At 35.9% G+C, this 25,465-nt stretch overlaps 1 protein-coding gene across 1 annotated transcript in view; it reads right to left on the bottom strand.

Annotated features, from left to right (window-relative positions):
- Positions 1-25,465, bottom strand: part of EPHX4 (epoxide hydrolase 4) — a 42,628-nt gene that overhangs the window by 4,596 nt on the left and 12,567 nt on the right. The window contains exons 3-6 of the mRNA XM_059377173.1: positions 24,731-24,888; positions 22,895-23,023; positions 17,550-17,653; positions 13,869-14,017 (exon numbers count right to left, since the gene is read on the bottom strand). Coding sequence (XP_059233156.1) covers positions 13,869-14,017; positions 17,550-17,653; positions 22,895-23,023; positions 24,731-24,888 — 540 coding nt within the window. The remainder of the gene's footprint in view (positions 1-13,868; positions 14,018-17,549; positions 17,654-22,894; positions 23,024-24,730; positions 24,889-25,465) is intronic.

Genomic DNA, 25,465 nt, shown 5'->3' with positions numbered 1-25,465 from the left:
TTCAAAAGTAAAACATTTTATAACAGTTACCCACATATTTAACAATATGTGAGCATCTAATAATTGAATCAGTAACGTAAAAGGAGTTTTAAAAGACTATGGACTCTGAAAAACAATCTGAGGGGTTTGAAGTGGCGGGGGGTGGGGGTGGGAGGTTGGGGTACCAGGTGGTGAGTATTATAGAGGGCACGGATTGCATGGAGCATTGGGTGTGGGGAAAAAATAATGATACTGATATGCTGAAAATAAATAAATGAAAAAAAAATTTTTTTAAAGACAACTAGTCAAAAAACAAAGAAAAAAATAAATTCTTCACTCATATGTGGAATTTAAAAAACAAAACAGATGAACAAAGAAATAAAAAAGGACAAACAACAAAAAACCCAGACTCTTCACTGTAGGGAACAAACTGGTAGTTGCCAGAAGAGAAGTGGGTCAGGGAAATGAGGGAAATAGGTGAAGAGCACTGAGTAATGTATAGAATCGTTGAATCACTATATTGTATAACTGAACCTACAAGAATACTGTATGACAATTATAGTTGAATTAACACAATTAAAAAATAAATAAAATTTTTGAATTACAAAAAAGAATAAAAGCAAGAAAAATAGAAATTCATCACCAGATCAAATTGGGGATACAAGGGAGAAGTTTCCAGAAAATGAAAAGAAGACATATTCTCTGGTCCTGGGGTTTTATTTTTATTTTTTTTTTAAGATTTTATTTATTTATTTGATAGAGAGAGATCACAAATAGGCAGAGAGGCAGACAGAGAGAGAGAGGGGGGGGGGGAAGCAGGCTCCCTGCTGAGCAGAAAGCCCGATGCGGGGCTCGATCCCAGGACCCTGAGATCATGACCTGAGCTGAAGGCAGAGGCTTAACCCACTGAGCCACCCAGGTGTCCCCCAGTCCTGGGGTTTTAAATCGCTGAACTTCACATGAAATATATTACACTTTTTTTTTTTAAGATGTATTTATCCAGTTTAGAGAGAGTGTGCGCGTGAGTAGGGGGAGGGACAGAGGGAGAGAAAGATTCTCAAACCGACTCCCCACTGAGCACAGAGCTGAATGTGGGACTCAATACCACAACACTGAGATCATGACCTGAACCAAAATCAAAAGTCAGATGCTTAACTGACTGAGCCACCCAGATGCCCCTGAAATATGTTACATATAAAAGAAAGTATCCACCAGGAATGCCTGGGTGGCTCAGTCATTAAGTGTCTGCCTTTGTCTCAGGTTGTGATCCGGGAATCCTGGGATGGAGTCCCACATCAGGATCCCTGCTCAGTGGGAAGTCTGCTTCTCCTTCTCCCACTCCCCTGCTTGTGTCCCCTCTCTTGCTGTGTCTCTCTCTGTTGAATAAATAAATAAAATAATAAAAAAGGGAAAGTATCTACCAAAAACTTGCTAGAACTAATACATGAATTCAACAAAGTCACAGGAGAGGATCAATTGACAGAAATTTGTTGCATTTCTATACACCAATAATAAAGCAGCAGAAAAATAAATCAAAGAATCAATCTCATTTACAATTGCACCAAAACCAATAAGATACCTAGGAATAAATCTAACCAAAGAGGTAAAAGATCTGCACTCTGAAGACTATAGAACACTGATGAAAGAAATTTAAGAGGACACAGCAAAATGGAAAAATACTACAGACTCATGGATTGGAAGAACATTGCCATATTACCCAAAGCAATCTACACAAAAGACCCTAAATAGCCAAAGCAATTCTGAAAAAGAAAAGGAAAGCTGGAGGCATCATAATTCCAGATTTCAAGCTATATTACAAAGCTATAAGAATCAAGACAGTATGATAATGGCACAAAAGCAGACACATAGATCAATGGAACACAATAGAGAACCCAGAAATTGATCCACAGCTATATGGTCAACTATTATTCAACAAAGCAGGAAAGAATATTCAATGGAAAAAAGAAAATGTCTTCAACAGATAGTGTTGGGAAAACTGGACAGCGGCATGCAGAAGAATGAAACTGGACCATTTTCTTAGACCATTCACAAAAATAAATTCAAAATGGATGAAAGACTTAAATGTGAGACAGGAAACCATCAAAATCCTAAAGGACAACACAGGCAGCAACCTGTTTGACCTCAGCCATAGCAACTTCTTACTAGACACCTCTCTGGAGGCAAGGAAAACAAAAGCAAAAATGAACTATGGGGACTTCATCAAGATAAAAAGCTTCTGCACAGCAAAGGAAACAGTCAACAAAATAAAAGGCGACCTACAGAATGGGAGAAGATATTTGCAAATATTTTAACAGATAAAGGGCTAGTACCCCAAATCTGTAGAGAACTTATCAAACTCAACACCCAAAAAATAAACAATCCAGAGAAGAATTGGGCAGAAGATATGAACAGATACTTTTCCAAAGAAGACATACAAATGGCTAACAGACACATGAAAAGATGCCCAACATCACTCATCATCAGGGAAATACAAATCAAAACCAGGATGAGATACCACCTCACATCTGTCAGAATCACTAAAATTAACAACACAGGAAACAATAGGTGTTAGGATGTGGAGAAAGGGGAAATCTCTTATACTGTTGGTGGGAATGCAAACTGGTGTAGCCACTCTGGAAAACAGTATGGAGCTTCCTCAAAAAGGTAGAAATGGAACTACCCTATGACCCATCAATTGCACTACTAGCTATTTACCCAAAAAAATAAAAAATACTGATTCAAAGGGGCACATGCATCCTAATGTTTATGGCAGCATTGTCAACAATAGCCAAATTATGTAAACAGCCCAAATGCCCATCAACTGAGGGATAGATAAAGAAATTATGGCATATATATAGATAGATAGATATAGATATAGATAGATTGATATAAATATAGATATATAGATATATCTCACCATATATACCACCATATATATAAATATATAAAAATATATTTATATATAACTATATAATATATAATAAAATATTATAATATATTATAAAATATTATATATTATATATTATAAAATAATATATAATAAAATATTACTCAGCCATCAGAAAGAATGAAATCTTGCCATTTGCTATGACCTAGATGGAGCTAGAGTATATTATGTTAAAAGAATTAAGTCAGTTAGAGGAAGACAAATACCATATGATTTCACTCATGTGGAATTTAATAAACAGAAGAACATACGGGAAGGAAAAAATGATAGAGAACAAACTGAAGGTTAATGGATGGAGGTGGGTGGGGGGTGGGTTAAATGGGTGATGGGCATTAAGGAGGGCACTTGTGACAAGCACTGGGGTATTGTATGTAAGTGAATTCTACTCCTGAAATCAATTTTAGCATATATGTTAACTAAGTAGAATTTAAATAAAAACCTGAAAAGAAAAAAATAATTAAAAAGTATGTACAGGGCGCCTGGGTGGCTCAGTGGGTTAAGCCGCTGCCTTCGGCTCAGGTCATGATCTCAGGGTCGTGGGATCGAGTCCCACATCAGGCTCTCTGCTCAGCAGGGAGTCTGCTTCCTCCTCTCTCTCTCTGCCTGCCTCTCTGCCTACTTGTGATCTCTGTCAAATAAATAAATAAAATCTTTAAAAAAAAAAAAGTATGTACAGCATTGTGGCTACAGTATACTGTACTGCATATTTAAAAGTTGCTGAGAGAGATCTTGAAAGTTCTCATCATAAGAAAAATAATTTATAACTCGGTATAGGGACAATGCTAATTAGACTTTTGGTGATCATTTCACAATGTATACAGATATTGAATCATTACATTGTACACCTGAAACCGCTATAATGTTTTAAGTCAATCATACCTCAATATAAAAAAATAAGCAAATAAACAAGCAAATAAATAGTAAAACATTATTTTAGGAGAGTATGTTAAGCTGAAGAACTTATTGGGAAAACACTTGATAAAATATATGTGATTAAAAATTACTAATCTTACTAAGTATAGAAACAATTTGAAAAATCTAAAAACTGTAACAAGTAGTAACAATTTCTGGTCAATATTGCTAATTATTCAACCTATCAAAATATATTTTTAACATACTTATTTCAAATAAGTCTGTTTTACCGTATTACTTTTCCAAAGTCTGAATTATCAGCTGATGTATAAGTATTAAACCAGCAATTTCCAGAGTGTTATACACTCCATCCTTACTTTTCTATGTGGAAATATTTTACTACTTTAAGAAGACACTGTAGAAAACAATCGCATCAATATACTCACTACCAGCTTAAGAAATAAAACACTGCAAATATGATGACACCTTTCTCTTGACCTTTCCTTGATAACATGACCTGAGGTCATGAAAGCTTTTTCTTACTTTCCAAACATTTGAAAGTTTTGCTTATCATATTTCATTTTTTAAAATTTCCCTAAGGTTGGGGCACCTGGGTGGCTCAGCGGGTTAAAGCCTCTGCCTTCGGCCCAGGTCATGATCCCAGGACCCTGGGATCGAGCCCCGCATTGGGCTCTCCGCTCAGTGCAGAGCCTGCTTCTATCTCTCTCTCTCTCTCTGCCTGCCTCTCTGCTACTTTGTTCTCTGTAAAATAAATAAATAAAATCTTTAAAAAAAAATTTCCCTAAGGTTGATTTCTTATTTAGTAAGAGCTAGGAATCTAATCTCATGTTATTCTATTTGGATATCCAATTGTTCCAGCAACATGTATGGAATATTTTAACCACTGGTTTAAAATGTTCTATGTCATAGCAAGTTTCCATATGTACAGTTCCATTTTGGGGCTTTCTTTTCTGTTCCATTAATCAACCTTTCTATCCCAGAGTAAACTCCATATTTTATTAATTTTAGATTCTCATTATAAGCCTTAATATTGGATAGGGTTAGACACCCATCTATCCTTTTCTTTAAACTATCTTGGTCATCCTCAGCCTTTTGTTCTTCTATACAAATTTCAGAATCAGTTTTTCAAGTTTCATTAAAATTTCTTATGATTTTGATTGAAATTACATTTATAGGCAAATTTGTGAAAAATCAACAACTATGATATTGAAGTTTTTCAATCATGAATATCATGAATATGATAAACCAGGACTAATTTTCACTGATTTACAATAGCAAGTCTTTATGGATTGTTAAAATATTAAAATATTTCTCTACTGATTAGTAATTAGCTACTGCCCTTAGTCTGTATTCTTTACTAATTCCAATCAACTTTGACAATCCATAAAGGTGATCTTTTGTTAGAGTCATTCCTATATACATAATTTTTTTTTGCTATTATAAGGGTATCTATTTTTAAAATGTGTTTCCAAATTATTCATTTATAAGATCATATTTTTGTATATTACACTTACATATATCAACTTCGCTGAACTATTTTTGTTTGAATAAGTTTTCTGTAGGTTTTTTTTCTAGATAACAACCACATTATATATGTATTGATGGCTTTGTTTCCTGCTTTCCTAATACTTACACTTTTCCAGCTTTTTTTTTAATATGGCTAAGACCTCCAATACAGTGGAGAAAAGAGGCAGTTATAGTCACCAAGTTTATCTTTAGACTTCATTTTTTTTTAAAGATTTTATTTATTTATTTGACAGAGAGAGATCACAAGTAGGCATAGAGGCAGGCAGAGAGAGAGGAGGAAGCAGGCTCCCTGCCGAGCAGAGAGCCCGACGCGGGACTCGATCCCAGGACCCCGAGATCATGACCCGAGCCGAAGGCTTAACCCACTGAGCCACCCAGGTGCCCCTAGACTTCATTTTTGAAGAAAATGTTTTTCAGTGTGTCATCATAAAGTCTGATATTTGTTACAGGTTTTTGGTAGACAGAAGTTCCCTTCTGCATTGTTGTAATAATGGAACCATATTGTGATTAATAGAAAGACACTAACAGACACAGAGAATATCAAGTTTAATGGCAAAGGGAAAAGAAACCTACAAAGGTGTTTTTATAAACAGAAGATAACATTATTCTATCAGATAGAGGAAGGACTTCCCAGATCTTCCAAAGTTTCCCATGGCGATACAGCTATTGGACAATACCACAATTTTTCTGCTTTTGGTATAGGCTTTTTATTCTCTTGGTCCTGACTCCTGGAATATATTTTTATGTGCCTGCCAGCTGCCCAAATGCAAAAAACCAGTGCAAAAACACTTTCAAAACCTTATATTTTTTTCTTGGACAATTAAGTAAAGCAAAGGTTAGTTTCTCAAACTATCCCTGCAGGAGATTCTGGCTTATCTAGCTTGAGGCCCAATTTCACATCCTCTGTTTCTAGATTACCAAGAGCTGTTACATGAGTATGTGTTGAATATTATTGAATCCTTCTTCTTAATTTTGTTTTTTAAAGATTTTTAATATATTTATTTGAAAGACAGAGAGAGAGATTGAGAGAGCATGCACAAGCAGGGAGGAGGGCCAGAGGGAGGGGGAGAAGCAGTCTCCCCACAAGAAGCCCTACGTGGGACTTGATCCCAGAACCCCAGGATCATGACCTGAACAGAGGCAAATGCTTAACCAGCTGAGCCACGCAGGTGCCCCTTAATTTATTTAGATGATCATTTTTTTTCCTTTTAATCTGTTACTATGGTAAATTAAAGTAATGAATTTTAATGCTAACTGGTTTAACTTTCAAAGCATGCTGGATTCAGTTCAAAATTATTTCATTTTGCATTTATGGATCATGTTCATAATGTAGTTTGACCTATAGTTTTCCTGTTTTATACAGTCCTTGTCTTGTTTTGGAGTGAAAGTTATACCAGCTTCACAAAATGAGCTGAAGCAAATGGCTTCTTTCTATAATGTCTAAAAGTGTCTATTAAAGAGTGGGATTTCTAAGGGTGTCTGGGTGCCTTAGTCAGTTAAGTGTCTGCTTTCAGCTCAGGTCATGATCTTGGGGTCCTGGGATCAAGCCCCACATCAGGCTCCCTGCTCAATGCGGAGTCTGCTTTTCCCTCTCCCTCTGCCCCTTCCCCTGCTCATGCTCCCTTGCCCTCTCAATTAAATACATAAAATCTTAAAAAAAAAAAAAAGTGGAATTTCTGCATCAGAACTTATTTATAAACCACCTATGCCTGTTTGTGTGGATGTGTATTGTGTTCTTGCGGAAGTGCTTTAAATTAGTAATTCAAGTTCAATAACTGTTATGTCTATTCAGGTTTTCTAATTCTTCACGTGTCAATTTGGTTGCTGTATTTTTCTTTTTTCTTTTTTTTAGAATTTATTTGTTTGACAGAGAGAGAGAACACAAGCAGTGGGAGCAGCAGGCAGAGGGAGAAGGAGAAGCAGACTTCCCACTAAGCAGGGAACCCATGCAGGTTTGATCCCAGGACCCTGATCATGACCTGAGCCAAATGCAGATGCTTAACAAACTGAGCCACCCAGGTGCCACAGCCGCTATATTTTTCTTCAAAGCTGCCCATTTTGCCGAAGTTCTCCAATTTGTTAATCTAAATTTTATATTGTCATCTCTGTTATGTTATATAAGTATGTAAGTATAAACTTATAACTTATATAAGTTATATATATATATATGTTATAAGTTATAAGTTTATAAACAATAAAGTTTATAAACAATATTGAGCAGAAAATAGATATAAGTATAAACTTATAACATATAAGTTATACATATATATAAGTTATATGTTATATAGGTTATATATATATAAGTTATAACTTATGTGAGTTATATATATGTTGTAAGTTATAAGTTTATACTTATATCTATTTTCTGCTCAATATTGTTTATTCATTTTTTAAACCAATCTTGGCAAAATTTTGTCTGTATTAATGATCTTCAAATAATCTGCTTTTGATTTTTTTGATTCTCTTTATTGCATCTTAGTCTTTGATTTTATTTGCTTTTGTTTTGCTTTTATTATTTTTTGTTAGTGTTTACTAATTTCCATTATTTTTTTCATTCGTGAGTAATTTTTTAAAAAACATTTTTTGTGTAGACTCCATGCCCAGCCTTGAGCTCAATGTGGAGCTTGAACTCATGACCCTGGGCTGAAATCAAGAGATGGATGCTTAACCAACTAAGCCACCCAGGCATCCATGAATAATTTTTTTAAACTTTTTATTTAAATTCCAGGTAGTTAACATAAAGTTTAATACTAGATTCAGGCGTACAATATAGTAATTTAACACTTCCATACAACACCTGATGCTCTTCAGAAGTGCACTCCTTAATCCCCATCACCTATTTAACCAAGCTCTCCACCCTCCTCCAATCTGGTAAACATCAGTTTGTTCTCTATAGTTAAGACTCTGTTTCTTGTTTTGTCTCTCTCTCTCTTTTTTTAGCCCTTACTCATTTGTTTTGTTTCTTAAATTCCACATATGCATGGATTCATATGGTGTGTGTCTTTCTCTGACTGACTTATTTTTCTTACTTAGCATAATACTCTCTAGTTTCATCCATATCGTTAGATATGACAAAATTTCATTCCTTTTTATGGCTGAGTAATATTCCATGGTATTTGTATACCACATCTTTATCCATTCATTAGTCGACAGACACTGGGACTGTTTCCATAATTTGGCTATAGCTGATAATGCTACTATAAAAATGCTTGTATCCCTTTGAGTCAGTATTTTTTATTTCTTTGAGTAAATACCTAGTAGTGCAATTAATGGATCATAGCCATGAGTAATATAAAAGTTTTTTAAGTTTCTGAATATATGGAGTTTTCCAAAAGTTTGTCATTATTGTTCATTTCTAACTGAATTATATTCAGAGAAAACAATCTATATGATATTGATCCTTTCTTTAGTATTGGTTAGGATTTGCTCTGTACTCTAGTATGTAATCAATCTTTGTAAACATTTCTATGTACCTAAAAATACTGTGTATTTTCTGATTATTGGATGCAGGATTCTAGAATTGTTCATCAGATCAAAGATGTCATTCAAATCTTCCGTATTAATTTATTTAATTTATTTCCTGCTTGATTGGTCAACTTTTGAGAGAAGTTATTTAAATCTCAAGTAGTAATTGTGGATTTGTCATTTTTCCTTGTAAGTTTCAGTTTTTGCTTTATTATTTGATGTTTTGTTATAGGTTTCACTTATTTATCTTTTTGCAGGTTAGATCCTACTGTTAATCCAATTCCTAGCTCATTCTAGTTCCTTGGCTCCCAATGTTTGAGAGTCCTTAAATGAGGTTATGGTCCTGAGGAAACAGGGTGATAAATGAGAAGGATTTCCCTAGCTGAGTATAATATACCATACTTTGTAGTCATTATATATTGCATAACCATTTTAAATTATGTACGTGGTCTCAGTTACCCCTTTGTAAAGAACCATCAGAAGAGGTCAGTTGAGCTTCCAGAAGGTCTGATGTGACCTTGACCCAGCTAGATTTAACCTATAGCAACTAGTTTCAAATTGTCTTTCACCTTTATATAAAATTTTAAGTTTTGACCTTCACAGGCCTGCTTTTTTTCACTCTTTCTCTCTCCATGCTAATTAGTAGGATTCTAGAGCTTACTCTTGGGAATGCAGGGCCTCCTAATGAACAATTGTTAGTAAAAGAGCCTCAGAAAGATGAGAATATTTTCTCTCTTTCCTTGTAGCTACTTGCTTTGTATCACAAAGGTAACTTTGATAAAGGGATAAATCAAGAACATTTAAAAACTATTATTTTTTTCTCCTATTAAAAATTTAGACTTGTATGAAAATATGTCATTCTATTTTCTCTTAGAGCTCTCTTTACAAATGTTATTTCTAAAAAACAAACAAATAACAAAACATGGACTTGACAGTGCTGCTATATCCTACGAGATATAACCTGTAGCATAAGCAATGTCAGTCTGCCTTTCTAATCATTGCCTTGTTTGATAAAAGGGTACCCACAAATATGCTTTAAATTAACATCTCTGTTTTGCTGAAGATTTTTACATTTATATTTATAAATTCTGTTGTTGTTAGTCAAAAAAGAAGGTTTGGGTTTTCCTCTTCTCCACCATTCATATAATTTCATGACTCCCCTTGGATTCTCTATTCAAAGAGTTTGAGAGACTTTGTTTTGTTTAAAATAAGACCCACTAGAGAGGCACCTGGCTGGCTTAGTCGGTGGAGCATGCAACTTTTGATCTTGGGATTGTAGTTCAAGCCCCATGTTGGGCTTAGAGATTACCTTAAAATAAAATCTTTAAATAAATAAAATAAAACATACCCACTGTAACTTTTTCCCATCTTCCTACTTTCAACCCTTTTGTGTCTTTATGCTTTAATTGTGACTCAATCCAATCTGATATTTAGTTTTTTAACTGACAAGTATAATACACTCATATTTATTATGTTTACTGACATATTTAAATTGTTTTTGACATCTTATTTTGTGGTTTCTATTTGCTTCCTTTTTCTCTTTTCCTGCCTTGTTTTGAATAAATAGCTTTCTTGTCACCCTCTACTGGTTTGAAAATAATACACTAGAGCGCCTGGGTGGCTCAGTCCTTAAGTGTCTGCCTTCAGCTCAGGTCATGATCCCAGGGTCCTGGAATCGAGACCCATATCAGGCTCCCTGCTTGGCGGGAAGCCTGCTTCTCCCTCTCTCACTCCCCCTGCTTGTGTTCCCTCTCTCTCCGTATCTTTCTCGGTCAAATAAATAAAATCTTTTAAAAAGAAAATAATACACTCTATTTCTATTTTATTTTACTAGAAAAAAATTCTTAGCATGAATATGTGTATCTAATGCTATCATCTATCTATATAATTTCTAATTTCATCCTCTATGTCAAATATAACCTATCTTTTATATTTTCACTTCTTTATCTAAGCTAGATCCTAGGTGATTTTTTCAGAGCTATCTTCCAATTCATAATTCTCTTTAGTTTGTCTGATCTGCTATTTAACTCATTTATGGAATTTTAGATTTCAATAACCAAGTTTTTCTTTTCGAGAACTTCTTTTGTTCCTTTCTGCTCTTTCCAGCAGTCTTGATATTTTCTTATTCTTTCTCTTATTTTTTATTCTTTCATATATTTAATGATTTAAACATACTTCATAATCTGATAGTTCCGGTATTTGAAATGTGTAAGGGTTCTGCTGCAATTGTTTTCTGACTCGTTCATGGTAGATTAGTGTTTTTCATAATTTGGATTATGAACTCATCTTCACAGGATTTTTATCTGTGGGAATATTGTAAGTCTTAGTTGAAATGTATCCTCCAGAGAAATTCTGCCTTTGTTTCTGCCAAGCTTGCTAGGAATTGTTACCAGCCTAGAATGATATTGAAATATAATGTTTTCCCTGATAATTTTAGTGTTACAGAGGTAGCATAAATTCAAGGTCCTAAACCCTTTTCAAGGCATGCTGTGGATTGCAAATTCTTTTTGTTTTCTTTCTTTTTTTTTCCTTTCTTTTTCTTTTTTTTTTTTTTGACAGACAGAGATTACAAGTAGGCAGAGAGGTAGGCAGAGAGAGGAAGGGAAGCAGGCTCCCTGCTAAGCAGAGAGCCCGATGCGGGGCTCGATCCCAAGACCTGGGATCACGACCTGAGCCGAAGGCAGAGGTTTTAACCCACTGAGCCACCCAGGTGCCCCTGGGTTGCAAATTCTTAAGGGAAATATTTTTCTCCCATCTAGAGCCCAAACCCAAACAGACAAATCTCCGTATCTTGTCTTTCATTCTATACTTTCTCCCTAGACAATATCTTCTTTTTTTTTTTTTTCTTAAAGATTTTATTTATTTATCTGACAGAGATGCAGGCAGAGAGAGAGAGGGGGAAGCAGGCTCCCCGCTGAGCAGAGAGCCCGATAGGGGCTCGATCCCAGGACCCTGGGATCATGACCTGAGCTGAAGGCAGAGGCTTTAAACCACTGAGCCACCCAGGCGCCCCTCCCTAGACAATATCTTCTGAACAAAAGCGTCATTTGTTTCTGCCAGTGACACCAAGATTTTACATATCTTCAGCACAGATTCCCAACCTTTGAATTCCAAACCCTCGTATCTATCTACCTTTTTGAATATTTAAGGTACCATCTCAATCTCCACTAGTTCAAGATCAATAAAGTTTATGAACTTCCCCTCAAAACCAGTTCTCTTCTAGTGTTTTCTATCGCAGTGAATGGCATGACTATCCATACAGCTGTTCAAGCCAGGAATTCAGGAGCCATCCTTGACATCCCTCTTTTTCTCATCCTACCCACCCCCAACTAACCCATCACCAAACCCTGTCACTTTTCCTCTTAAATGTCTCTTAAATCTACTGATTCTCCCCATATCCACTGCCTTCAGACTACTTCAGGCTACTACCATGCTCTTTAGCCTGGACCACTGTACTTTTCTTACATTGAATGAATTTATCCAAACAGAGATTGGATTGTTTCTCTTTACTGCTTGAAACACTCATTTATTAGTGTCACATTCATAGCTCTTAAGTACTTAATATTGTCTATGCAGCTCTGCATGACCAGCCACTGTAATTCTTGGAACCATTTTCATTTCAATGTCTTCTCTGTGCTAGCCATATTAGCCCTCGTTGTATTACTTAAAACCACAATTCTCTGTCTTCCCATGCAGCTTTGGTACATGCTATTTCCTTTTTCTGGAATGTCAGTCCCTCCATCCCCAACTTTATCTAGTCATTATGCAACTCATTCGTCATTTCTCTATTCAAGCGTTATTTGTTCAGTTCTCATCCCTTTCTTTCAATGTCTTTATTTATAACAATATATTCATTGCTGTGGTTACATGCTTGATGTCTGTTTTTCCCCCTTGGCTAGTCAGATCAGGAACTATTGTCTAGTTTTGCTTATTACTTTATCTTGAGTGCTGGCATAGGCCAGAATGTAGAAAGTGCTTAATAAATATTTCTTGAATGAATAATGAACATTAAAAATAAGATTACAAATACACATCTATTCATTATAATCCAAAGGTAAAGAAGAAGTGGATAGAGTTACAGATAAAATAAGTGACAACTACATGGGGGATCCATTATACTATTCTCTCTACTTTTCCATGTTTAAAGTTTCCTTAAGAAAAGATTATGCAACTTACAAAATCAGAACACTTTATTTGAGTCTTTGGATAAACAGTGAATGTAATCTTAAAAATAAAATATTGGCTATTGTCGAGAGTGTTGCTATAAACACAGGGCTGCATGTATGCCTCTGAATTCACATTTTTTAATCCTTTGGGTAAATACCTAGTTTATTTAATTGCTGAATCATAAGGTAGCTCTATTTTTAACTTTCTGAGGAATCTCCATACTGTTTTCCAGAGTGGCTGCACCAGTTTGCATTCCCACCAACGTGCAAGAGGGTCCCGTTTCTCTGCTTCCTTGCCAACACCTGTTTTTTCCTGTTGTCAGTTTCCAAATTATGGAAAGAGCCCAAATGTCCATCGACTCATGAATGGATAAAGAAGATGTGGTATACATACACATATACATATATATATACATATATATGCACACACACACACGCACACACACACACACAACAATGGACTATTATTCAACCATAAAAAATAATGAAATCTTGCCATTTGCAATGACATGGGTGGAGCTAGAGAGTATTATGCTAAACGAAGTCAGTCAGAGAAAGACAAAAATTATATGATTTCATTCATATGTGGAATTTAAGAAACAAAACAAATGAACGCCAGCGGGGGGTGGAAAGGCAAACCAAGAAACAGACCTTTTAGTATAGAGAACAATCTGGAGATCACTGGAGGGGAGGTGGATAGGGGGTGGGTTAAACAGGGATTGGGTATTAAGGAGGACACTTGAGATGAGCACTGGGTGTTGCATGTTAAGTGTTGAATCACTAAATCCTACACCTAAAACTAGTATTGCATGGTATGTTAATTAGCTGGAATTTAAATAAAACTTGGGAAAAAAAATATTGGCTTTTCAGGGAATGAATATTTCGTTTAGCTAAAAAGAAATTATACTGACCTGAAGATATTTCGGTAATGGTTAATTGGGCCACTTAATGCTCCAGGCTGGGAGAAGACATAAATATAAGCTTCAAGATCTTCTGTTGTTAATCGGCATCCTTTTCTTCCAATGCCAGTGCTGTGACTGGTGAACAAATGTTTCAAAGCCTAATTTAAGTGAAAAGAAAATAATTAAAACTTTTTAGTTACCTCACCATAAACTAAAGCTTTGGCTTTTGAAAGAGAATGGTCAGTGTGAGTGACAACTCCCCCCTTCTGCTCTAGCCAAGTAGAAGACCTCATTGTTTACAAACACATTAGACACATTTTTGCTTTCCTGGCCTGACTTTTGATATTCTTCCCTTTGAATCCCCCATGTACACTTCACCTTTAGGAAAAGCAACCTGTCTTTCTTGGTGCCTATTCACTTTCTACAAGGCTAAACTCAGATAGTATCACCACTCTAAAGCCTTCCATAATATTCTAACAGTAGTTGATCTGTTTACTGACAACCAATCTATTCTCCCCCCACAACTGTATGAACTTTTTTTTAACCACAATCCAGAGTAACAAACACATTTTATATCATGATCCAGTCTATACTCCTACACTTACATTTTTGAAACAAAAGTTAAAAGAAATATCCCTTACTCTTATTATAGTGTGTAGTGATATTTTCAACTCACTTCTGTTCTACTTTATTTTTAAAAATTCAAATTGCAAGCCACTAAACTGATTTCTTGACTCACGAGTGGGCCCCACCCACAAATTTAAAAACACTGCTCTCTACCCGCATTTCTCAAAGTGTAGATCAAATCACCTGCATCAGAATCATTGGGATTCTTATTTAAAATGCAAATCCCTCAGGGCACCTGGGTGGCTCAGTCCACAAAGTATCAATCTCTTGATTTCAGCTCAGGGTCTCAGGGACCCTGATCTCAGGTTCCTGGGATGAGCCCCATGTCTGGCTCCATGCTCAGTGGGGAATCTGCTAAGGATTTTTCTCCCCTCCCTCTCTGCTCCTTCTTCTCTCTCTCCAAAATAAATAAATCAGTCCTTAAAAAACAAAATAAAATGCAGATCCCTCAGCCCCAAAACACACCTGCAAAACTATGAAATGATTTATGGGGGAGGTGATTAATTGAAACATTATTTGTAATAGCAAAAGACTGGAAACAAAATTTCCATCAGTGGGAGGTTGGTTGAATAAACTATGGTATAGCCACATGATGGTATGTGTTCTGAATACTCCAAGAGAAGATAGAGATGATTACTGTACTATGGAGTAGTTGATCCCCAGGACATAGTTTTAAGGGGTGTGTGTGTGTGTGTGTGTGTGTAAAATTGTGTTTATAGTATGTTATCTTTTGTGTAAGAAGGAGTAGAAAAATACATACACATATGCCTATATTTTCTAAAAAAGAAACCATAAAAAAAAAGAAACAAAAACTAACCAAGCGGTTTCCCTACTGAGAGGAGGAAATAGGATAGAGACAGAGAAACAGGAAACAGAGACCTAAGCGAGACCTCTCTGCACCTTATAGTAGAATTATGACTAGAACCGCTTAAATGGTTTTTATAAAATATAAAAGCTAAGCAAAACTTTGTAGTCTCAATTTTGCTTTGGAAATTCGAATAAGAACTTGTGATTTTTTTCACTCTAAAAATACGTATGTATAAATTCTATCCAATGGAAATATCTAGAAGCAATAAAAACCCAGTAACAATGATAACCTTGACACCAGGACTATGGTTTCTAAGTAAAATTTCCTACCAATAGGAGCCCAAGTTCCTTCAATGAATGTCTGATTCCAGATCTGCAGCAGCAAATAAAAAAGGAACCCAGGACATTAAGAAAGCAAGCTATTACTGACTGAAGATTTATGTCAAAAGGACATAGGAGCCAACCAGATGGAGTTTCCATTGGCCTAATATGAGACAATCTGAGCATCAGAAAGAACTGTAATTGATTGATACATGCCAAATATATTTTCAAAACTCACGAGCTCATAATAATATGGAAAAAAGAAAACTTCATTGGTTATCATTGGAGAGTTCTAGGGCACCAAGTCATTACTCTGGAAGTTGTTTATAAAGGTAAAGAATGAAGCATTTATCCTGCCATTCTTATGTGAACTGTATTTCAAAATAACCAAACAGTAGATGTGGACAATTCCAGTTAATAAAAGGAAGAATTCCAGTTAATATAAGCAGATAAAAATGATAGAATTAGGAAATCACCATTTTGCAAATCCTAATAAAATAACGGACCGAGGCAGTGATGATCAGTGTACGCTAAAATTATTTGGTGAAATGTTAGGAAATTTAGATAGTCTGACAACTCGTGAGCCCTCTGGTCAGTGCTAGTGTTATGAAAGCTGAGAGAACTAGACCTTATGCTTCCCTGATATAATACATTCAGAAATACACAGCACCACCTACAAGTATTCTCATTAAATTAAAAATCAATCTGACCACGTCTCTAGGTTAGTATCATCCATGAAGTAGAAACAAGGGTTAGCAGAACAAGTTAAATAACACCATGATGAAGTAGTTAGCCAAATCCAAAATGTGGGTCATTCCTCAGGACAAATGACCAAATTTCCTCAATAAAAAAATGTGGTTAAAAAAAAGAAGGAACTGTTGTAGATTGAAAAAACTATAAAAATCAAATACAGTGTGTAGACCTTGTTTGGTTCCTGATTCAAACAAGTAAAGTGTTAAGGAAATTTGAATGGAGAGTCAATGGAACGAAAATTTGAATATTAAGTCATAGTAGGGAGTAATTATTCATTTTGTTAGGTTTGATAATGGTATTGGAGTTATGCTTTAAAAAAAAAAGTCCTTTTCTGTCAGAGATATATGCAGAAGTATTTCCAAGTAAAATAATATTTTCTTTTTTAAAGCTGCCTTAAATACCTAACACCCCGTTAGATAAACAAGAAGCATTCGATAGACCTTCAAGAAATAGGAACAACACATGACTCCTGGTTGTCCACGTATATGGTACACAATTCCTGCATGCTTACTTTGTTTCAGGGTTTTGTTTACACCCAAAGGCCTCCACTTCTGCTATGTCAAACTCTCTCACCTGGCATTCATATTCCCTTGTCTCCCCATGGAATGTTCTCTGAAAAGAGATATGCCTATAGGGGCACAGGCTCTTAGAAAAAATTGAACAATATCCAGTCATTCAAATATACAGAGACTGTAAAAATAAGCCTATAGATTAGGTCTTAGAAGCATGTATTAAATATTAGCATTTGCCTATATTTCTTTCTGAAGGATAGATTTTGAAATGTTTTTCATTAATATAAATACATTATTTGTTTGACTCATTTTTTTCTTACATAGGAGGAAATGCCTAACAGTGGACAGCATATCACAATAATCAATAAATGCATATTTTAAACAAATCAGACAACATAAAAAGGGCCAATTCTTTCTTTTTTTCTTTTTATTTTAGTGCCTCTGTATAATTTTATTTTGTTTTGACTTCCTAATTTTGTCATCTTCTTGGGCTCCAGTTTTTCAGTTTTATTCTAAGGGTATAATTGACCTATAGCATTATATTAGTTTCAGGTATACAACATAATATATATACACATATACATAATAAATATACAATGTATATTTATATGCATTGCAAAATGATCACCACAATAATTCTAGTTAACATCCATCACCATATTTGACTTACCTTAAAATCATTTATTGAGAACATAAATTCTGGGAACCATGGTATTTGGAAGAAGTAATAATGGCTGGATCTGAACAGCTGGACAGGGTGTCGTAAAATATATTCTGAAATTAAAGTGCTACGTTAGACCTTATCCAAGGTGTATTCATCACTTACTATTGAAAGAAATTAAGGCAATTTCACCTTTGAGATGAAAAAAATCCACAAGTAAGCCGTTGTATATTCTCTTTGGAAAAATTTCTTTAAAAAAAATTAACATATAATGTATTATTTGTTTCAAGGGTACAGGTCTGTGATTCATCAGTCTTACACAATTCACAGCGCTCACCATAGCACACATCCTCTCCAATGTCTATCACTCAGCCATCCCATCCCTCCCACCCCCTCCATCCAGGAACCCTCAGTTTGTTTCCTGAGATTAAGAGTCTCTTACAGTTTGTATCCCTCTCTGCTTTCAACTTTTTTCATTTTTTCCCTCCCTTCCCCTATATAAGCCTCTTTTTTCTCAAATTCCTATCAATGGGATCATATGATAATTGTTTTTCTGATTGACTTATTTCACTTAGTATAATATCCTCTAGTTCCATCCACGTCATTGCAAATGGCAAGATTTCAGAGGTTTTGATGGCTGCATAGTATTCCATTATATATATACCACCTCTTCTTTATCCATTCATCTGTTAATGGACATCTGGGCTCTTTCCATAGTTTGGCTATTGTGGACATTGCTGCTATAAACATTGGGGTGCATGTGCCCCTTCGGATCACTACATTTGTAACTTCGGGGTAAATACTCAGGTAAGGTAGATCTATTTTCATCTTTTTGAGTAAACTCCATACTATTTTCCAGAGTGGCTACATCATCTTTGGAACAATTTCTATGTTCTTATATTTTATTATGGATATTTCAAGTGTTTAGAAAGTTTATAACCCTTTAAATAAAAAGAAAACTTCATTTTATGAAGTCTTGACTCAGAAAGGAACGGGAAACCCAAACGACACTGCTTTTTCTCCAAGGTTATTATCAGTAACCTCACACTTTTCCTAGGGATATACGGGGAGGTAATTTTCTGTTTTTGTTTTTTTTAAGATTTTATTTATTTATTTGACACAGAGAGAGAGAGAGATCACAAGTAGGAAGAGAGGCAGGCAGAGAGAGAGGAGGAAGCAGGCTCCCTGCTGAGCAGAGTCCGATGATATAGGACGCTGGGGCCATGATCTGAGCCAAAGACAGAGGTTTTAACCTGCTGAGCCACCCAGGCGCCCCAATTTTCTGTTGTTTAAAAGACTTTCTTGGGGTGCCTGGGTGGTTCAGTGGGTTAAGCCTCTGCCTTCGGCTCAGGTCATGATCTCAGGGTCCTGGGATCAAGCCCTGCATCAGGATCTCTGCTCAAAGGGGAGCCTGCTTCCTCTTCTCTCTGCCTGCCTCTCTGCCTACTTGTGCTCTCTCTCTCTCTCTGTCAAATAAATAAATAAATAAAAATTCTTTAAAAAAAATAAATAAAGACTTTCTTTACAGGGGGATTTGAATACCTTATTCATTGGGCCTCAACAGAAACTAAAGTGTTTCCGTAAGTTTATACTAGAAAATTCATTCATTCAGGGAATATTTGAATATCTACTGTGTGTGAGGGGATTTAGCAGTCAACAAGACAGAAGAGGTTTCCATTAATAAGGGGCTTATACAGGGACGCCTGGGTGGCTCAGTTGGTTGGACGACTGCCTTCGGCTCAGGTCATGATCCTGGAGTCCCGGGATCGAGTCCCGCATCGGGCTCCCAACTCCACAGGGAGTCTGCTTCTCTCTCTGACCTTCTCCTCGTTCATGCTCTCTCTCACTGTCTCTCTCTCAAGTAAATAAATAAAATCTTAAAAAAAAAAATAAGGGGCTTATACAATAAGTATTGATACTTTAAAAGATGATTTTAGATAGCAATAATATCATAAAGAAAATTAAAACAAGGTAATCTGATTGAGAGTGATGATTGGGTGTTGTGGAGGACTATTATTAGCAGAGGTGATCAGAATAGGCTTCTCTGGGGATGTGATATGTGGACTAAGTCCTGAAAGGTAAGAGGGAGGTGGCTATGCAAAGATCTAGGGAGAAAATCCAAGAACAAAAAGTAGGTCCTGGGCTGGGCACATTTAGGAAGAAGAAAGAACGTCAGTGTGGCTGGTGTGTAGTGAATGAGGAGGGAGAGGTTGTATGAGATGAGTCAGAGAGCAAAACAGAAATCTGGTCTGGGAGGGCCAGAGGAGATGGATTTTTAAGGGCTTTGGAAAGACACTGAAGCTTTGAACTGGTGAGTAGTGTAATCACACACATTAAGTATGCATACTTATTTTTTCTTGTGCACTATGTATATATAATTTTTGCTACAGAGGTCATCTTTTTTATTTCTAATTTTGTAACTAACATGGCTAGTGTTCACATAGTTGGAATTTTTAGAACTATAATTCTCAGATAAGTGGAGATAAGTTATGCTATACTTTTTGTAAAGTCATCATCGAACAGAGTTTATTCAGCCCTGCCTTAAGAGATAGCAATATAGGGACGCCTGTGTGGCTCAGTTGGTTAAGCAGCTGCCTTCGGCTCAGGTCATGATCCCAGCGTCCTGGGATCGAGTCCCACATCGGGCTCCTTGCTCAGCAGGGAGCCTGCTTCTCCCTCTGCCTCTGCCTGCCGTTCTGTCTGCCTGTGCTTGCTCTCTGCCCTCTCTCTCTCTCTGATAAATAAATAAAATCTTAAAAAAAAAAAGAGAGATAGCAATATAATTAAGGGTTAAATACAGGCATATTACTTGAAGACCTTATATTAAGCTGACTAAGGTTGAACCTAATCTGAATAAAACAATTCCAGAAATATTTCAAGAATCTTCTTGCTGAAATGATCAATTACAATTTGTCCTTTTAGCAACATCACAAAAATAACCTTTACTCAAGGATCCCAATCAATGGAATAAGCATGTAACACCACTTTTGCTACTTAACACAACTGAGAAAAATACAGGGAATTTCAGTTCGATATTTGAATCCTAATCATCCATGCTGTTACCTCAACAGAAATGGGACAAATGGATCTATATCTAAAACCCAACTCTTGGGATGCCTGGGTGGCTCAGTTGGTTAAGCACTGCATTCAGCTCAGGTCATGAGCCCAGAGTCCTGAGATTAAGCCATTCATTGTATTGGGCTCCCTGCTCAGCAGAAAGCCGGCTTCTCCCTCCGCCACACTTGTCCTCTCTTGTTCTCTTTCAAATAAATAAATAAATAAATAAATACTTTAAAAAAATAAAATAAAATCCAACTCTTACACTTATACAATATTTATGTAGTCATGTTTCCTTTCTCCCTTTTATGTAGTCATGTTCCCAACATAAATTTTTTTGTTCCCTAGAGGGCTGCTGTGAGTCATAGCAGTACCTGAAACTCGGAAAACTTGACAAGGGTAGTTAAAGAGGATAAGATGATAGTTTTTGGCAAAACCAAATAAAAATGTGCCTAGCCACGGCTCACTGGTCTTTAAACACTCTGAGGATTTTAAGAGTTCCCTTTATAGCAGAGGTTCTCAGAGTATAGCCCGTGTGGACCTCTGGGGATCCCTAAGACCCCTTTAAGCAATCCAGACAATCAAAACTATTTCATTATAATACTAAGACATTTTTAGCTTTTCTCCTTTGGTTGACATTCGTGCTTATGGTACAAAAACCATAGTAGATAAAGCCATTGCTGCCTGAGCACAAAGCAAGGTAGTGTTACTAAACAGTCTTAGCAGGAGCAGTCATTGTCTTCTTTGCAGCAAACAAATACATAAACACATAAAATTAAGTGCCAGTTTCACTCAGGAATGTCCTAGATAAAATAGCAAAAATTATTAATTTTATTACATTTCAACCCTTGTGTACATGGCCTTTGAACGTTGAGATGAATCAGAATGTACACATAAAGCAGTTCTGTTGGTCACCCAAGAACAATGGTTGTCTCAAGGAATAGCATGCCTACAATCCTTTGAGTTGATTAGATGAATTAGCTACATTTCTTATGGAATACCGTTTTTTACTTGAAAGGATGGCTAACAAATTATCATTGGTCAGACTTGAGTATTTGACAGATAGTCTCTTGAAAATGAACAAAGTGAACCTGTCACTTGCAGGGGGAAACAATCAAGGGTATTTGCTGCCAACAATGAAATTCAAGTTTTCAAATAAAAATTAGAATTTTGGAGACGTGCATTTACTACTGCGAGCATGACAGCATTGCAATACTCAACGACATTTTGATGATACTGGGGCAATATTAGTGAATGTGATTCTTTGATATAACATAAAATGTGCCAGCTTATGGAAGATCTATATATCTCTACAAACCAATATCTTCCATTGCATGATGATGCAAAATTACACATGGGTAAAAAATCCATTCAAAGTGCTAGAGAGACTAATGGATTTAAAGTAATAGAGTACAAGAAGTTCATTAATATGACATCAGATTCTACATTGTTACTAACCTTTAAGAAACCACCAGTTTTCGAGTTTGGTGTCGTATTAAAGAAGAAAATCCAGTTATCTGAAAAGACTATTAAAATACTCCTCCCTTTTCCAATTACAAATCTGTGTGAGGCCAGATTTCTTCACACACTTCAATTCAAACAACATATTGTAACAGACAGAATGCAGAAGCATATCTGAGAATCCAGCTGTCTTCTATTAAGCCAAAAATTAAACAGGTTTGCAAAAATGTAAAACAGTGACATTCTTCTCACTAACATTTTGTTTGGGAAGATGTAGCTAGCTTTCATTAAAATGTTAATCATGTTAACAGATCATGAATTTACTATTTTTAATGAATTAATATATAATTTTAAATTTTCTCATTTTTAATTTTTAATACAGTAAATATTTTTATGTATGTCCTATATAAACAAAAGCTCAATGGGTCTTTAATAATTTTTAAGAGTATAAAAGAGTCCTGAAACTCAAAATTTGAGAACTACGGCTTTAAAGAATGTGTCATTCCTGATAGCCCAAGCAGTCAGGAAAGAGGAGAACTTATTTCTAGATTGTCAAGATTCATTACTGTCAAAGTAATGTTACTGTATTTTTTCCGCTTATCCCTATCCAAGTGAGCATTAAAATATTCTCTAAAAAATAAAATTATGCAAGCAAATATGAAGCTACAATTTGTCACTTTTGTAAAATATTTAAAGCCAAGGTATCTGACATTGTCATATGCTAATATCATATTTTAGTCATTTAATTTTAAAAAACTACTGTTTTTGATCCAAAGTGTCAGTGACAACAGTGAATTATCACGAGCAAAAATATTTTAATTGAAATTTATACTCACCTGTAAATACATTTGGGTGAGGGAAGTTAATAACAATAAGTTTCATCACCATTTCAGGATAACAGATGGCAATTAGCCAAGCAATCATCCCCCCCCAGTCATGACCAATAAGAACACATTTGCTATATCCTGTAATGGAGAAAAAAAATATTGATGTCATTGAAGGTGGATGCATCATTACAACACATAAAATGGGTACACTTTTGAAACTAATCTTCCCATCATAATCTGACTCTAATTATGCACTTCATGAAGATACTGAGTTTGGTGTTTCCAAAACCTGTATGTCCGAATCACCTAAGTAGCTTTTTGGAAAATTTAGATGTCCAGCCTCCATTCTAGACCTACAGATTCAGAATCTGTCCTGGGAATGAATATATATACATACATATATATATATTTTTTAAATCAGAAATAGCTAGTTCAGCTCTTGTTCCATGAACCCGAGTTTGGAAAACCATGGTAAAAATTACACATAATTAGGTCAAAAGCAAGACTATATTATTGATTTGCCTAGAAAATTTCATGAAGACAAATTTAGGCCAAGTCTGACTGAATTACCACAGAAGAAGAATGAAATATGGTTGATGGAAATCAATATTTTTGATTCTATTTTATTGTAATCAGACTAAATGACAACACTGCTTTGATACCCCAGACCTCATCCATTTTTTTTCTCCTCTTAGTATTGCCCTGATCTATGTTCTCTTTAGATTATTGTAGAAAAGGCCTTTAATTTGATTTCATGGGTTTCTTACAATATTAGTTCAATTAACATACCATGGTAGCAGCTGGGTTTTAGCCAAAAAAGATGTAGTGGATTCGACTGTTGTTAAAAAATATTTACTTCTCCTCTCTCCCTGCTGTCATAAAAGCAGTATATGTTACTATCCCTTTTATGCTAGACTTAACCATGTGATTTGCTTTGGTCATAGGAGTATGACTTGACTTTGGACTCAGCCTTATGACTTGCTTTGATCAATGTGCTGCAAGCAGAAAATTGAAAAAAGGTTCTGCATCTGGGCTCACCCTCTTGCCATTTCTGTCATTTCCAGGAGAAGAGGAAAACCTACTTGTGTTGCAGCCCAACTCAGAGGGAGAAGTCAGTCCCAGCAGGACCTGTAACCTGAGGCAAAGACCCAGTGGTCCAGCCTACATTTGACCTTCACACCCACAAGCATGTGAATAAATGCCTATGGCCATGTTTGGCACATTGTGGCACTAGATGATCAACATAAGAAAGACAGCGCAGGACACACGGGTGGCTCAGTCGGTTCATATGCCTTTGGCTCAGGTCATGATATCAGGGTCCTGAGCTTGAGCCCCACATTGGGGGGGGGGGGTCCCTGCTCAGTGGGGAGTCTGCTCTTCTGTCTCCCTCTGCACCTCCTCCTGCTTGTGTTCTCTCAAATTAAAAAAAAAAAAAAAATCTTAAAAAAAAAGAAGAAAGATTGTGCAAGTGCTTCTGCATGTTATAACATTTTTAAATGATTATTTAGATGTGCATTCTGAAGAAACAAATTTTCTGAGTACAAGAATCAAATTTCCAAAAACTAGTTCTGAAAATAATTAATTGCATACATTAGAAATACTTTTAAAAACAAGTTTTCAAAGTCATTCTTGGCTGGTGGACTGAATCGTCATTCCGGATATATTCTTTTCAATATCCTCTATAAATATTCTCAACTGAATACCCAAAACCATGGTGACAGGATCCAGACAACAGCTCAGGTAAATGGAAAATGCCTCCTCCCAAGAAATGAGGTTACCAACTCACAATTTGTTGAATGTTAGTCCCTTAAAAGGGAGTATACTATTTTTTTAAAGCTGACCTACCTAAAGAGTCTAAAATATCCTTTATATCTGTAATTAGACAGTCCAATTTGTAATTTTCTCGATGAATGGGAGCATCTGTTTCTCCATAGCCTCTCAGATCAAGCGCTACAACTCGATATTCACTTTTAAATTCCCTTAGTTGGTGACGCCAAGAATACCTGCAGGAAATAAGAAACACTAAAAATACCACAGTAGCAAATCCAGAGAGTAACATAGCTTTTCTACGTGGACAACTCTAAGAAACTGTCTATTTTGAGAAAGGTTATAAAGGCCATCTGTGAGCCAGAGGAAGGGACATGTATCAGAAGGGATCACTGAAGTTCTTTATAAAAATTTATTGTTATTTTTTTTTACCAGCTCCAGTGGGGTGTAACAGACGACCATTATTTATAGACACTACAAAATATCAGATACTAAAACTAATATACTTCTATATGTACTTAAGAAATCAATTTTCGAGCCTTCCTTAAATAATGCTCACAGCTATCAGGGAATCTGTACTTACATATGCTTCTGTGGAGAAGATCCTGAAAGAGTACAAGCAAGTGTGATATTAAAAATATTTAAGGGAGGGGTGCCTGGGTGGCTCAGTGGGTTGGGCCTCTGCCTTCAGCTCAGGTCATGGTCTCGGGGTCCTGGGATCCATCCCCATGTTGGGCTACCTGCTCTGCAGGGAGCCTGCTTCCCCCACTCTCTCTCTGCCTGCCTCTCCGGCTGTTTGTGACCTCTCTCTCT

This window comes from Mustela nigripes, chromosome 14 (assembly GCF_022355385.1).
Source record: "Mustela nigripes isolate SB6536 chromosome 14, MUSNIG.SB6536, whole genome shotgun sequence".
Lineage (NCBI taxonomy): Eukaryota > Metazoa > Chordata > Mammalia > Carnivora > Mustelidae > Mustela > Mustela nigripes.
The sequence above is the reverse complement of the archived record's forward strand: the minus strand, read 5'-3'. Positions and strand labels throughout refer to the sequence as shown.